The sequence below is a fragment of the Doryrhamphus excisus genome, chromosome 11, assembly GCF_030265055.1.
Source record: "Doryrhamphus excisus isolate RoL2022-K1 chromosome 11, RoL_Dexc_1.0, whole genome shotgun sequence".
Classification (NCBI taxonomy): domain Eukaryota; kingdom Metazoa; phylum Chordata; class Actinopteri; order Syngnathiformes; family Syngnathidae; genus Doryrhamphus; species Doryrhamphus excisus.
Genome location: NC_080476.1, coordinates 14,426,487 through 14,441,667, shown reverse-complemented (window position 1 = coordinate 14,441,667; position 15,181 = coordinate 14,426,487). Strand labels below are relative to the sequence as shown.

General features: G+C 39.8%; 2 protein-coding genes across 6 annotated transcripts; one reads left to right on the top strand and one right to left on the bottom strand.

Moving 5' to 3' along the window:
• Window positions 1–471: 471 nt before the first annotated feature.
• Window positions 472–10,262, bottom strand: spns3 (SPNS lysolipid transporter 3, sphingosine-1-phosphate (putative)). 5 transcript variants are annotated; one of them, XM_058087688.1, is made up of 14 exons: window positions 10,239–10,262; window positions 6,002–6,064; window positions 5,449–5,723; window positions 5,317–5,382; window positions 4,725–4,861; window positions 4,256–4,407; window positions 3,209–3,275; window positions 2,983–3,125; window positions 2,756–2,908; window positions 2,491–2,680; window positions 1,275–1,340; window positions 1,098–1,196; window positions 841–1,012; window positions 472–574 (listed from the first exon to the last, which is right to left on the bottom strand). In XM_058087688.1, the coding sequence occupies exons 3-14, from the start codon at window positions 5,672–5,674 to the stop codon at window positions 507–509; spliced, it is 1,539 nt and encodes a 512-aa protein (XP_057943671.1). In that variant the 5' UTR covers window positions 5,675–5,723; window positions 6,002–6,064; window positions 10,239–10,262; the 3' UTR covers window positions 472–506. The 5 variants fall into 5 exon arrangements, with proteins under 5 accessions (XP_057943671.1, XP_057943672.1, XP_057943673.1 ...); XM_058087689.1 differs by lacking the exon at window positions 10,239–10,262 and adding an exon at window positions 9,490–10,112; XM_058087690.1 differs by lacking the exon at window positions 10,239–10,262 and having other exon boundaries at window positions 2,491–2,685; window positions 2,756–2,873; window positions 6,002–6,518.
• On the top strand, window positions 9,542–14,874 carry ube2g1a (ubiquitin-conjugating enzyme E2G 1a (UBC7 homolog, yeast)). The gene is made up of 6 exons (XM_058087692.1): window positions 9,542–9,823; window positions 10,722–10,824; window positions 10,970–11,067; window positions 12,355–12,533; window positions 12,617–12,736; window positions 13,140–14,874. The coding sequence occupies exons 1-5, from the start codon at window positions 9,778–9,780 to the stop codon at window positions 12,701–12,703; spliced, it is 513 nt and encodes a 170-aa protein (XP_057943675.1). The 5' UTR covers window positions 9,542–9,777; the 3' UTR covers window positions 12,704–12,736; window positions 13,140–14,874.
• Window positions 14,875–15,181: the final 307 nt, after the last annotated feature.

Below are 15,181 nucleotides of genomic sequence, written 5' to 3'. Positions count from 1 at the left end.
TCCTTATTTACGAATGAATAATTTCCTAGGTAGAGTATAGAAAATCTGTTTCTGACCTTCTAAATATGTTTTTTTTTACATTATTAGAGCCCTCTAGACATGAACTAGCACCCCTATAGTCACCTTTACACTCGTATTACCCAATATAGTAGACATAACAAAATAAAATAAGCCATCTTAGACATAACTAAGACATGTCGCATGTTCCTATAAATCTGCGCACGAGGGTAGCAGTGTGGCGGGCGGACAGGAAGTGAGGTCAGAGTTGAGATCTAGCTTGCGTGGGTTACTGCAGCTACAGTAGCCCATGTTTTTTATTTAGGATTTCTGTTTCTGATCATTCGAAGCTGCAATAAAAGCCTGGATCAGGTCTGGTGCTTGTGTGTCTCACCCAACATTAGTGTGTGTGTGTGTGTGTGTGTGAAAATAGGAGCTTCTTGTCAGCAATCAACACCAATACCATACACTCCCTTCAATTAAAAAATAAATTTAATGCCGAACTGCTGTTACATATTTTGCGCATTGTTCGGTTCCACAGTGGGCTCGGGTGCAGGACCTTGCAGGGGGGGATCTACTGGGAAAAGACAAGAAATAAAACAAAATATATAAACACAGGCCAGTAAAACTGCCCTGTCGGGACATCGGCCTCACACACTAAACAATGAAATTGATGGGAATGTTATCAATGCAGGATGACAATGTCGGCTTTATCTGCCTAAGCCAATCCCAGGCTTGAGCATGTAAGTGAACAACTCCACCAGGGCGGGCGTTATCATGCTGTCAGTGGAATAAAAAGCTACCCTTCAGCCATCCCTCCAATCAGGAATACACAATACTTACCTTCTTCCAACTGCATAGCTGCCCTTCGGTCGTTGTTGATGTAAAGAGCCGTCATGAGGAAGAAAACTCCCCCAAGGATCCCAACAAAAGGGCACAACAGGAAGCTGTACTGTAAACTCGGGAAGCTCCAGTCGGTGGATGCCGGCTTGGATCTGTGTATGGCGTCAGAAATCTACCGGTGCAAGTTTGAAGATAACATTAGTGCATGGGCGGGCACCGGTTAACACACAGGAAATACATTTATTTCATCTTCTCACCGTTCCTATCAGATAAGGACTCCCGGCGTCCCCGAGAAGGTGGCAGACTGTGATCTGCAGAGCCTCGCCTGTGGCCCTTTTGGTCGGGACGACAACGTACTAAAGGCAATGAAATGATAACGCATGACTTCATATTTATCATACAGAACTATATCTAGCTTGAGCTGTCAATCTTACCAGAAGCATATCAGCCAGAGGGGACCAGTTCAGTGATAACAGTACTTCAGCGATGAAAATGAAGACCTGGAATGCAGTATTGATGACAGGGGTGTCACTAGGTTAATAAATGTAGTAGACATTCAAAGAAAATCTAAAAAACAAATAATACCAGGATATAATTTCCCACTTTTGGACAGATTTAGTAGAGATACATAATTGTTTTAGCCTGCTTTGACCAAAATTGGTCAGACATTTTTTGTCCAAAAAAAAATCTATAAAAGTAAAAAATAAAAAATATTGATTTTATTTTATTTTATTTTATTTTAACTAGTAGTAGTTATAGGCTAGTATTAGCCTGCTTTTGCCCTATTATATGAAATTTGTCAGAGATTTTTTTTTGGTAAAAAAAATTTTTAATCCATAAAAAATATCAAATTATTTAGGAGGGCTTAAGAACATTTTAGGCCATTTTTTAAAAATAGGCCTAATGACGCCACTGGTTGTAATAATAACAAAATAAAATGTTTTCCCCCATTGCATGCCGATGCAAGCAAAAAAAAGGCTTGAATGCTCAGAAGAAATAAAAATAAAATAAAAATCAATTTAAAAAATCAATAAAAATATCCAATTATTTAGGGAGGCATAAGAACATTTTAGGCCATTTTTTTTAAAATAGGCCTAATGACGCCACTGGGTGTAATAATAAGAAAATAAATTGTTTTCCCGCATTGTTTGCATGCCGCTGCAAGCAAAAAAAAGGCTTAAATGCAAGATTTTTTTTGTAAAAAAAAAAATCAATAAAATATTTAAAAAATCAATAAAAAATATAAAATTATTTAGGGGGACTTAAGAACATTATGGGGGGCTGGAGCCCCCCCCTAAAATAGGTCTAATGACGCCACTGATTGATGATATAAGTCAGTAAACATGAGATTAAATCAGTGGTTCTGTGGAATTTCCAATTCTCCACTGTATATACATTATGACTTTTACTCTACTTTACTCTTTAAAAATGAGCGGTGGGCCATAAATGTCCCCCAGACCACACTTTGAACACCCCTGCTCATGCTACACTCTGCAACCAACCCTAACTCTCATCGACTATTTCTCCTGTAAGCCTCCTTGGTCAAAATGGGGGATAAAGGTGGAGTGTTATTGCAGCTGGAATTAATCGATGCGTTATGTCGCTACATTTTATTGCAAATGTTGATCTGAAATCAGAGGTTCTTCTTACATAGGTGGCTGGAATGTTGGCCGTTGCCACGAAGATGCTGATGAAGAGGCAGGGGACGGATCCCAGCATTCCTCCAGCACAGATGAGCGGATCTGCGTTGGGAACTTTGTTCTTCAACCATCTGGACAGGCCGGTGCCGAGACAGACTCCGAGAATACCCGAGACCACCGTGACGGCGCCGAAGATAAAACTGTACTGGGTGCGGAGTCGGAGAGCAATGTCAAAAGTCAGCAGGTAAGAAGCAGAGCAATGATGTACACGGCACCTGTCCGTGGAATTGCACGCCGCTGTGGAACACGGGGAGACGAGTCCCTGAGACACCCGAGCCCTGAACAGAAAGGTGGGCATCCAGAAAGCCAGGGCTCCGGTGAGGAAGGCCATTGCTGTGACACCCAGAGATGACCACACGTAACTTTTACTGGGATGACAGAAAAACAGCTCACGTACAAATCACACACACTTCATGTCACAGCTTCGGGTTCGATTCCGTACTTTTTCAGAAGATACTTGACGTCCTCCAGGTAAGAGCTCTGCTCATGAACGCCATGACCGTTGTTTTCCGCAGCACCTCTGGATGGGTTCGGGCATAAGAGCACCAGTAAAATAAGCCCAACGAGACCCAAAATGGGTGTCAGCTGTCAACACAACACATGCAAAGCAATCAATCACTGCTGGTGGGTTGTTCATGTTTTCCAATTAATTAATTATGCCCTCTCACCCTCAGAGACCAGTGCCAGTCTCCAGTGAGGCTGGCTATTGATGAGCCTGCGATGTAGCCCAGACCGCTAAAAACACACAGGAACAGCATTTTAGGAAGATTAGTACACTGTCTTGATAGTGTTCACCAGGGGCGTCACTAGGTTCTGAGGTTCTGAGAAAAAACAAATAAGGAACAAGAACCGGGATATAACTTTCCCACTTTTGGACCGATGTAGTAGAGATACTCAATTGTTTTAGTCAGCTTTTGCCCTATTATATGAACTTTGTCAGAGATTTTTTGTAAAAAAAAATCAATAATTTTTTTAAATCAATAAAAAATAGACATTTATTTTATTGTATTATTATATATTACTATATTTTTTATTTTATTTTATTTTATATATTATACTATATATTATTTTATTTTATATATTATACTATATATTATTTTATTTCATATATTATACTATATATTATACTATTTTAGGGGGTAGACCCCCCCCCCCAAAATAAGCATAAAATCAATTAAAAAAAATTTAAATCAATAAAAAAATAGAAATTTATTTTATGATATTATTATATTATTTTATTTTATACTATATATTATACTATATATTATACTATTTTAGGGGGTGGAGCCCCCCTAAAATAGGCATAAAATCAATTAAAAAACATTTAAATCAATAAAAAAATAGAAATTTATTTTATGATATTATTGTATATTTTTATTTTATTTTATTTTATTTTATATATTATACTATATTTTATACTATTTTAGGAGGGTGGAGCCCCCCTAAAATAGGCATAATGACGCCACAGATTGATGATATAAGTCAGTATATAAGTCAGTAAACATGAGATTAAATCAGTGGTTCATTTTTTACTGTTACTCTATTTTAAAAATGAGCAGTGGGCCATAAATGTCCCCCAGACCACACTTTGGACACCCGTGCTCATGCCGCACTCATCGACTATTTCGCCTGTTAGCCTCCTTTGTCAAAATGGGGGATAAAGGTCCTAAATAGTCCTAATGACGCCACTGGCGTTCACATTGGAAGACCATAACCTTCCAACCGGGATGAAGATGTAGAAAGCCGAGATCATGATGGTCCGTTGTGTCCCAGTGAAAAGGTCCCCGATGATGGTGGGAGCGATAGTGGAATAGCTGGCCTCTCCTATCCCCACAAGGCCCCGTAACAGCACCAGAAGCCAAAAATACTTGAGCAATAGATAGATAGATAGATATGGAAATGTTAAAATGCATCATTTTCACACATACAGTAAATACAAACAGGACCAAAAGTAAAACAGTAGCCTTCCCAAAGCCACCCCGGACCCCATCCTGACCCTGAACCACCCCACCCAGATCACAGTAATAACGGATAAAACATGCATAGCTTAACTAGCACTAAAATTGGAGCTTATAGTGTGCTTGCAAAGCAGCGTGGTACAGTTATGTATTCATGTTTTTCCAAAACAACTTCCCTTTTGGCCAGTAAACACACGGGGACAGGAAGGAATCCAGTTTCACATACCGACTCGGTGACAAAAGAGCTGGCGGTTGCAGTCACAAGCCACACACTCAAACCGCCGGCCATGATGTATATCCGGTTGTAGCGGTCGCCAAGGTAACCAAAGAGCGGGGCCGCCACTAGGAAGCTGCAGATAAAAACTGTGAGCGCTTTAGTATCATATGTGACCCATGGAGTCCATCTTTTACGAGAACAACAACCATTTTGAACTTTGATAGTCTTTATTGACGTGCATTACGAGGCTTGTTTGTTTACAGTACAGTAATTATTTGTTATTATTAATTGGCAGAGTCCGATTCCTTCTTTATAATCGCAATACAGCATAAAAAACCTGTTTGTCACTTTCAAAATGTTAGCATTATTAGAGCCCTCTAGACATGAAATAACACCCCTATAGTCATATTTAGGGTAATCTTTTTGTCGTTTTCAACCAAATTCATGCAATAATTCTGATCCTTTTAGTGGATTCGGGCGAAGAAACTGATGCAACAGCAAACTGTATGTTCTGCAATTGAATTGCAGCACTTGTTGCGTCATTCCGTGTGAGGCAATGAAGGGTGTAGAACTTTCGAAATGAGCGAGCGTATCTTCTTACCTGTCTGCAGAAGTCCTGCTATACTGTCGCTGATGTCAAAGAAGGTCTGGATGTTTAGCAGAACACCTACGGACGAGAAGAGCCGGATGTTTGTAACGCCGTCCAATACGCTAACGAGCGGTGTGCACAAACCTGCTATTGTGTATCGTTCCATGTAGTTGAGTAAATTGATGTAGCAGAGCACGGCCACTGCGACATAGGCGCGTCTGTGCGACGGGGAAGGTCTCTGGTCCAGTTTGGGTGTGAGTGAAGAAAGGCTGTTCACAAAGGAACCATAGTGCAGGCCGGAGCTGGAACCCAGACTCCTTCGAGGTAGCCGCCCACCCTGCGGGGACGGAGAGGATCCTTTCGGTTCCATGGTGAGCAAGATCACTCTTCACCTGGACTGGAAGGGGCGGGAGCGTAACCTAGTTTCAGGAAAATCGAAAACATGTCTTATGAAACGTGTTTAGCTACTAAATATTAATAGGACATTGACAAGTTTAGCATTTCAGGTTTTGCTAATTCTAACAGCTTCAGGGGAAATCACATGGCCTTGTATTCGTTTTCAACATTTATTATAAGCTAATGCGCTACTTATTCTAAAGGTCTGCAACCTCACATGACAACAATAATGGAAAATACGCTCTCTAAAAAAAATTCCTTTTATGTGATCAACCTATCAATTTCAAGTAATCTGACATACTTGCTGACGATCCTGCTCATTCCAAAAGCGGTGGTCGTCAGATGGCAGTGGATCCGTGCGTCTCTGCGGGCAGGAGGAAGCCAAATGAAGCTTGAGCTCTCAAATTGGGTTACCAATGGGAGGGACAGCCCATTTTGGGACGGTCGAAGGCTTTCACTCGGCTCTTCACTGTCTCGCAACGCCGTAAACAGTCCATCTGTCGCTCTCGCCTCCTTCGTTCTCCCCGTACCGTACAAGACAAGAGGAAGGAAGTGAAGCGAAAAAAAAAACTTTTACTTTTATCAAACACGGCAAGACACATTTTCTTCTGCTGTCCTCGGACTTAGTCGACATCTAGTCGGTGCTTTTTTTCTGCAGAAAACACATTGATAAATGAATATCCGCAATATAGGATTTGGTGTTAATAAATGGAATAATTTTGTTTGAGACAGTGTTTGGCCGTGTGAGACAGTGTACAAAAATAGATACATATTTAGGACAATAATTGTTTTTAACCGACTGGTACCAAACTGGGGCGTACAAAAACCGAGGCTCCAGTGTACCTGGGAGGAGATTTTAGTGCCATGAAAATAAACATAAACACAATTTCCACTGCATTTCAGCCCTGCCACAAAAGGACCAGCTGACATGTTAGTGATTTGCTGGTTAACAGAGGTGAGACTGTTGACGAGTTGATGAGAGAGTGTCTTTGAAGTCCGAAGTCTTTGTTTTGAAATTTTCGAGTCCTTACAAGTCATAATATTCACCATATAAACCACCATGATCTCGTAATTTGCGGATTTTATTAGATTTTTTTCTGCAGAAAACACATTGATAAATGAATTTCCGCAATATAGGATTCCGTGTTAATAAATGGAATAATTTTGTAGTTACAGCATGGAAAAACTGTTTATGACTTTGTAAATATGGTATTTAACACTATTAGAAGCACTGCACTAAGTAACTACAGGTACTGTACTGTTGTTGCACACCTACCATGTGTATTCATTTATCTGAGTATTTTAGCCTTTCAGGTGGAAATAGTCACAGATTAGATTTTTTTTCTGCAGAAAGTCAGTGTTTTGCAAGTCTCAAGTCTTAAGTAAAGACAACCAAGTCTCAAGTCAAGTCTCAAGTCAAGTCAAGACAGGTTGAGTCATGTCCGAAGTCTTTGTTTTGAAATTTTCGAGTCCTTACAACAGCCTTTCAGGTGGAAATAGTCACAGATAAGATTTTTTTTCCTGCAGAAAATCAGTGTTTTGCAAGTCTCAAGTCTCAAGTAAAGACATCCAAGTCAAGTCTCAAGTCAAGTCTCAAGTCAAGTCAAGACAGGTTGAGTCATGTCCGAAGTCTTTGTTTTGAAATTTTCGAGTCCTTACAACAGCCTTTCAGGTGGAAATAGTCGCAGATGAGATTTTTTTTCCTGCAGAAAATCAGTGTTTTTCAAGTCTCAAGTAAAGACATCCAAGTCAAGTCTCAAGTCAAGTCTCAAGTCAAGTCTCAAGCCAAGTCTCAAGCCAAGTCTCAAGCCAAGTCTTAAGCCAAGTCTCAAGTCAAGTCTCTAATCAAGTCTCTAATCAAGTCTCAAGTCAAGTCTCAAGTCAAGTCTCAAGTCAAGTCTCAAGTCAAGTCTCAAGTCAAGTCTCAAGTCAAGTCAAGATAGGTTGAGTCAAGTCTGAAGTCTTTGTTTTGAAATTTTCGAGTCCTTACAACTCATAATGTTCACCATATAAAACACCATGATCCCGTAATTTGCGGATTAAATTCTCCTCGGGAGCATGTTAACACATCCCGATGTCAATCACTGCCGCTCTCCAACAGGTTGACGCCCATGTTGATTGTTCTTAAACCCGATTTGATGTCAGCAGATGCATTCAATGAGGCAGATTCTGTGGGGGAATGTGATGCCTTGCTGGAAATGACATAATAAAAGTCACGTGGGTTGAATACTTTGAATGGGGACACGACAGGAAGTCCCTATTGACGAGTAATTGACAACAGACAAAATCTAATGAATCGGTGGAAGACAGCCCAACGTCTGACACTTTAAACATGTTTGTGAGGCTTATTTAGGTATGACACAGTGCCACTGCTTGACCTGCATCTTAGTAGCCGTTGTTTAATTCCTAGCACCTACCCCTGCAGCGCTGATAATGCAAGTGTTTGTTTTTTCAGTATACTTGTTTTTCAAGTTGAAAACGCATATGAAAGACATGCCTCTCCCAAGAAAATAAGCAAATTGGAGTTCAAAAACAAAACCCAGAGGCATTGTAGCTTGTGCAGTGACTACTGTAATAATAATCATGGTGAGCCCCATAATATGTGTATTGTATTGCGCAAAGACCGTCATTCTTCTCATCATTCTTGTTATTATGTAACTGAAAATGACTTTATTGATGGCCGACATTTTAAAGAGTGACCGTTGGACTCGACAGCTGACTGTCAGCATCGTCATATGACCAACCAGCTCAGCGCATTTTAAAGATTAAAACCACAAAACGACGAGTTGACCACTATTGCTCAACATACAAAATCCATTTTAACCTCTGCTTTATCATACTCTTTGCTTGACATATGGATATAAGGCCAACAAATATGCAAAAAAAAAACGTTTTTTTCCTCATACTTTACTAGTATCACTTCTCAACTCAATGTATTTAATTCATTCATTACGGGGGAATTTCAAATGTCATTTATGGTCATCTTATTTTATTTTTATTTATATCATGATATAGTCGTCAAATGTTATGACGTCACATCCGTTGTGTTTACTATGAATATCACTGAAATTGTAACACCACTTCTACTGTCTTATAAAGGGTACGGAAGCTTGTTTCCGCCACTGGGAAAAAAATATCCCAACTGTAAATCGGAATTACGAGATAAAAAGCCGAAATTACGAGACACAAAGTCGAAATTACGAGATAGAGAGTCGAAATTACGAGATAAAAAGTCGACATTTTGAAATTATGAGATACCAACTGCGCATGTGCCGCAGGTGCAGTCTTTTTCACAGTCGTCTTCGTAACTTGGCAAAATGGCTGTAGTGAAAACAGTAGTGAACATCCCTTTTATTATTTCGATGCCTCAAAATTATTTCCAATGTGCGTTTGCTGAGTACAATTCCATGTGAATTCACCAGTAAATTAAGTATTTCATCACTTGTATAGCCACACTTAAAGTACTCCTCAATGTACTCACAATCCATGTATGAACAGGAGAGAAGAGGACTATCTCATTACTTCGACTTTTTAAAAATCTCATTATTATTACTTTCTAGCTCATAATTTTGACTTTCTTATCTCAAAATGTCGACTTTTTATCTCGTTATTTCGACTTTTTATCTAATTATTTCGACTTTCTATCTCAGAATTTTGACTCTCTATCTCAGAATTTCGACTTTTTAGCTAATTACTTCAACTTACCATGGGGATATTTTTTCAGTGGCGGAAACAGGCTTCCATAAAAGGGATAAATTACAAAAACAGTAAATAAAGTTTCACTCACACCTATATAAGCCACATTAATTTCAAGTTGAAGTACTTTGTCACTAGATGGCAGCAACGCACACTACATCATCTGCCAGAAAACCAACGAAGAAGGGCTCCACCACTGGAGGCAGATCTGCAGCATACGCCGGAGAAGAAGACGAAGGCGACGACGACGAAGAAGAAGAAGGATGTCGAGAATGCTAAACGGAAAATAGAGGAGACGGCGGATCGAGCAGTAAACGAGACTACAACGCTGTTACCTCCGCATATTACTGTCCACAATAGCTGCGTTACATTGGCTAAAGCATGACAGAGCCTCAATCAGCGCTGTTACTCAGGAGACAGCTCGCAGGTAACTGAACATTCGGCGTTAGCCGACACTAGCTAGGAACATGTAGCCGTTACTCTGTCAACGGCGGGTTTCCCTGCAGTAACGAATGCCCCCCAACACACATAAACTAGGTTACGGTTTTTGATGCGACTGCTGTCGGGCACAGTCCTCCCCTGGCACTGTAGCGTCCCACGACGATGCTGCAAGTTGGACGCTGTCAGAAGTCCCCGCTACTGTTTAAGGGGAGCTAGCAGTCATCAGCGTTAGCATCGCTACTGTTTACATACGCTTCATCGGACCTACTGTGAGATGAAATGACTTTTTCCGAGATAGTACTTGCCAGGTATGTCACTGCAGGTAGTGTCCTGTTAAAAATCCTGCCTTACAGGACCCGGTTTGTCTTCAAATCAGCGTTTGATAAGTTGGCTAACGTTACCTGCTGTCACTGCACTTGGCTTCCATCCGCCAGACTAAGGCAGGCTAATGTTGATTTGACCTCCCCCCTCCTGCGTACTACTGACTACCCCTGCTTTTGTTGACCCTCCCTCGCTGTCTAAATCCATCAAATGACCAGACAGAGTTTAAAGTATCAGGGGTCTGTTTGTGTAAAACTGGGCCACTTTCAGACCACTGTTCTTTAATAAGGGTTGTCTAGGATGAGCTAGCAACAAGTATGCTCTCAACAAAGGCTGTTTTTAACCAGGTTTTGTTTTAAAAAGACATTTGACACAGCGTTTCCACCAAGGCATCACTTATTTGGGATCTCCTTTAAACTAATGGACATTGGCAGTTAACCCAATACAAAGTGGAACAATCCCCCGCCCTTTAGACTTTGCGTTTTTTTTCCGAATCGTCTGTGTTCCTCATGCTTTCAACCAGCCGCTGCATGATCTGACTTGGCATTTCTTTGTACCTCCAGAGCTGAATAAAAACCCAGTAGAGGGATTCTCAGCAGGCCTGATTGAGGATAATGATCTGTACAGATGGGAAGTACTAATCATCGGCCCGCCAGACACGCTTTAGTAAGTATTCCATTGATAATGCTGCACGATTCAGTATTGCATTGTTTTTTCTGAGCAGACTCTTGTCACTGCTGTCTGCTGCTTTCAATGTGTTTGGAAATGTTAATAGTAATATTTCTATTTGGCCCTTTTTTAATGTTCGCAGTGAAGGTGGTGTGTTTAAAGCTCATCTGACATTTCCCAAAGACTACCCTCTCAGGCCACCTAAAATGAAATTTATCACAGATATTTGGCATCCTAATGGTAGGTACAGACAGGAGATTCACATTGTGTTTTGCAAAAAGTACATATGGCTGGAAGATGAACAAGGTTTACGTCCTGTTTCACTGTTGAAATATGTGCTCTACAACTCCAAACACCAACATACAGAACACAAATTCATTGGAAGTGGATATAGAAAGTACGCCTATAAAATGGGGAAACACATTTTAGGGGGCAAATGTACTAAAAGTGTGCACACCCTCAAAGAACACTTTTTCCATTTAAGTCCAGCATTGAATCTTTTTGGGGTGGGGTTTTAGGTCTGGGCACTAGTCCAACCTGATCAACCAATAATAAGCATTTGCTTAGTACAATTCCATGTGAATTCACCAGCAAATGAAGTATTTCATCACTTGTAAAGCCGCACTTAAAGTACTCCTCAATGTACTCACAATCCATGTCTGAACAGGAGAGAAGAGGGCTATCTCATTATTTCGACTTTTTATCTCATTTTTATGACTTTTTAGCTCATTATTTCGACTTTTTATCTCATTGTGACTTTCTATCTCATAATTTCGACTCTTATCTCAAAATGTCGACTTTTTATCTCGTTGTTTCGACTTTCTTATCTCAAAATGTCGACTTTTTATCTAGGTATTTCGACTTTTTATCTAGTTCTTTCGACTTTCTATCTCAGAATTTCGACTTTTTAGCTAATTACTTCGACTTACCATTGGGATATTTTTTTCAGTGGCGGAAACAGGCTTCCATAAGCATTTGATGAAGACCAACTTTTATACTTCTGCTTGTCTCGAAAGCGTTTTTACCGCCTCAAAATGTAGACCCAGCCCAGTTCGGAAGGACGACCTCTTCTCCTCCTCTGATATATTTGTAACAGCACACAGAATCCATGACCCTTGTAGCCTTTATTAGTATTACATCATTTTTATCCTTAATGATCCCCCCAAAAGGGCAGTTTTTCTTAAAGGTGTGCACACTTATGTAGCTTATGTTACATAAAAAAAAGTTGTATACTTCTGCCCCAACTTTTCTATTTGAATGAATTGTTCTGGTTACATTGTGTTATATTTTCATGCTGTATCCCCTGTAATGACTTGTAATGTAAAATTACTTTTAGAGTGATCCTACCTGCCATCTTTAAAAAAAATGTGCACAACTTGTATTAAAATATTACCGAGCCGCACTCCTAGAGTGGAGATGCAACATGAGAACAAAATAAGAAAAATGTGAATGGATACTCTAAATGGGAGCAGTTGTTTTGACCCGAGTCGTTTCGTGCATTAAATATGTCCATCCTTTTTTTTGTAGTTGACAAGAATGGCGATGTATGTATTTCTATTTTACACGAACCCGGGGAAGACAAGTATGGCTATGAAAAACCTGAAGAGCGTTGGCTTCCCATCCATACAGTTGAAACTATCATGATTAGCGTTATCTCCATGCTGGCAGACCCAAATGGTGACTCGCCGGCCAATGTGGATGCAGCGGTAGGTTTGCTTCTTTGGCATCATTTCTTCCAACTGAATCATTTTGTAAAAATGATTTCTTTTTTATTATTCTTTATCTGCAGAAAGAGTGGCGGGAGGACAGGCATGGAGCCTTTAAAAGAAAAGTTGCACGCTGTGTACGGAAAAGCCAAGAGACTGCATTTGAGTGATATTTAGCAAGAATCTAGAGTCATATTTTCAGGGTGAGTATATGAATATTTTGTTCTTATAAACACACTCCTGCCTGACTCATTTAAATGCCAGCCTTGTCAAAAGACATCCCTCTCAGTCTGGCCATTTTAGATGATTTGGACTGATTATATTATAATATTGTGTTCTACTTCTAGCACATACCAAAAAAGTAGCTTTAGAAATCAGTAGAACATAGGTAGGTTTCAGCGAAATATCGGTTCTCAACAGAAAAAAGGGTGAAAAACAGCTTTTTGTGAAAACATTCCTAGCATAATTTTCAATTTGACTATTATTATTATTATTATTATTCAGGATTGTTTGTTGAAACCTCTCCCCCTTTTGTTCTTGTGCAGCGATGGCTCTGAGCGATCTGTCACTAACAATGCATGATATCCGTCATGTGCTTTCCCGCAGGTCTCCAATTGAAAGTCAACACGGCACTGTTTCCTGCACTCTTCCACCATATTGCCAGCCTCGTCCTCCTCTTATTTTGGCGGGATGACTACGACTGGCTCCTCTCAGCTGCAATAGAACATTATACCGTGACCACCACAGCTGACAGATCACCACCGAGCAAGTGCCAAGTGAAAAAAATGGAAAAAAAAAACAAACAAAAAAACATTTTTGCAAGTCTATGAACTGCTTCAACATTCAGGAAGATATTGTAAAGACATGTACATAGCACAGACTGAACCCGATAATATACAGTTCCGGTCAGAGGTTTACATACACTCATTATGGAAGTGAATGTCACATACATTACGGGACCTTATTGATGGATTTGAACCAGGTTTTTTTCTAGGGTGGAACTATTATACAACAAATTTCGTCAAAGTCTTTTTTTTAAACAACAGGTTTTATTGAAATAATACTTTGTTAAATTAAATGTCCCTTAGCAAGTTTCACCTCAACCAGACGCTTTTGGCTGAATATTTGACCACTCTTGGGGTCTTTTTCCACCAAGTGTTGACAATCTGCAGTGCAGAATTTGCCCCGAAAGACTTGTAGTTCCTTGAACTCACCATCAGTGCCAAAGAGACACTACCTGCTGCAGTCGATCAGTCATCACTAAGGAGAAATGTGTATATATATATAAAAGCACCATTTTATTCTAAAGTATTTCGGTGACTATATGTATAGTCCCGTGATCACGGTTGACTGCGGCTGGCCGTGTCTCTTGGACAAACGTGAGAAAAGCCAAAATATATTCCCAATCTTGCACCCAGTTACTGTTTTTATCGTTCCATCTTGGAAAATTCATCTTAGCAATTCATATAAATCATTAAGCCTCCCCCATGGTGAGTGTACATGCAAACTCCTGAACTGTATAAGCTCTGTCTCCATACATCACAAACCTAGAGTAAATGAATAGCGCTAGATCACATTTATTTTTCTTCATTTTCCTCAACTTTCCTCCAAGGGTTGTTTCAGCCGGAGGGCCGTGAACGTAGCATTGCAATGCTGCTGCCAAGCGCTTGATTGACTCAAGCACGATGCGAATGACTGCATCCCTCCACGTCTGGCAACCTCTTCAAACATCCGACATGTTCCACACTTCAGTAATTACTGACTTTATTTTAGCAATTCAAAAGTCTTAGTTTCCCATTCTAGTATCTTAAGCAAAACAACCTGACCATTCTTGTTTGTGCATGCTCCTTTTTTGTTTTTGCAAAAGTGCCTCCAAGATAGAATGCTTCAACCTGCGTTGGTTTGCCATGAAAAGAAATGCTGTATCGGCATTGTTTTGAATTGGTCAGATTGCCAGCTCACTTGCCATTTCATAGTGTTGCTCCCAATTTAATGTAGCAATAAACACCTATTAGAATATAAAATACAATTTGAGGTCCTCCAAAATTCTGCTCTCTCAGTAACTCCTCTTTTTTTGTCAGTGTTGTCCAAAGTAAAACTTGTTATGCATGCCTATCTTGCTTTTTTTTTTTTTATTTAATTTTATTTTCTGGATGTTTTGGGGATTTTGTTTGTGAATGTTTGTATGTATGCCCATTTTGTCGTGCTGTTCCTTCCTCTGATCTACCATCTCATTATTATTCTGCTTAATGTACAAAGACAAATTACTGATGTACGTTTTTCATCTTATGAAATCTGTCACCTGTAGTAAGTTCTTCTAAAAGATGTTCTTTTTCCAATATGCACTTTGTCTATTTTATTCCGGCGTGTTGTGGATCGATACAAAATACATGTTATCATCTATGAACATGCAATTGGAACACTTTACAGGACTTTACAGTGGAACCTCTGTTAGCGTCCTTATTTGTTCCAGAAGATCCGACTAACCGAAACAACACTGTGTTGTGTAACTACTTCGGGGAGACACACAAGAAGGGTAACGGGACGGCTGAATTAACGTTCCGCCCTGATATTATACAAATAATACAATGGCATACAAACAAAATACAAATGACACATAAAAAAACATGGTTTCTAAAGTGGAATTA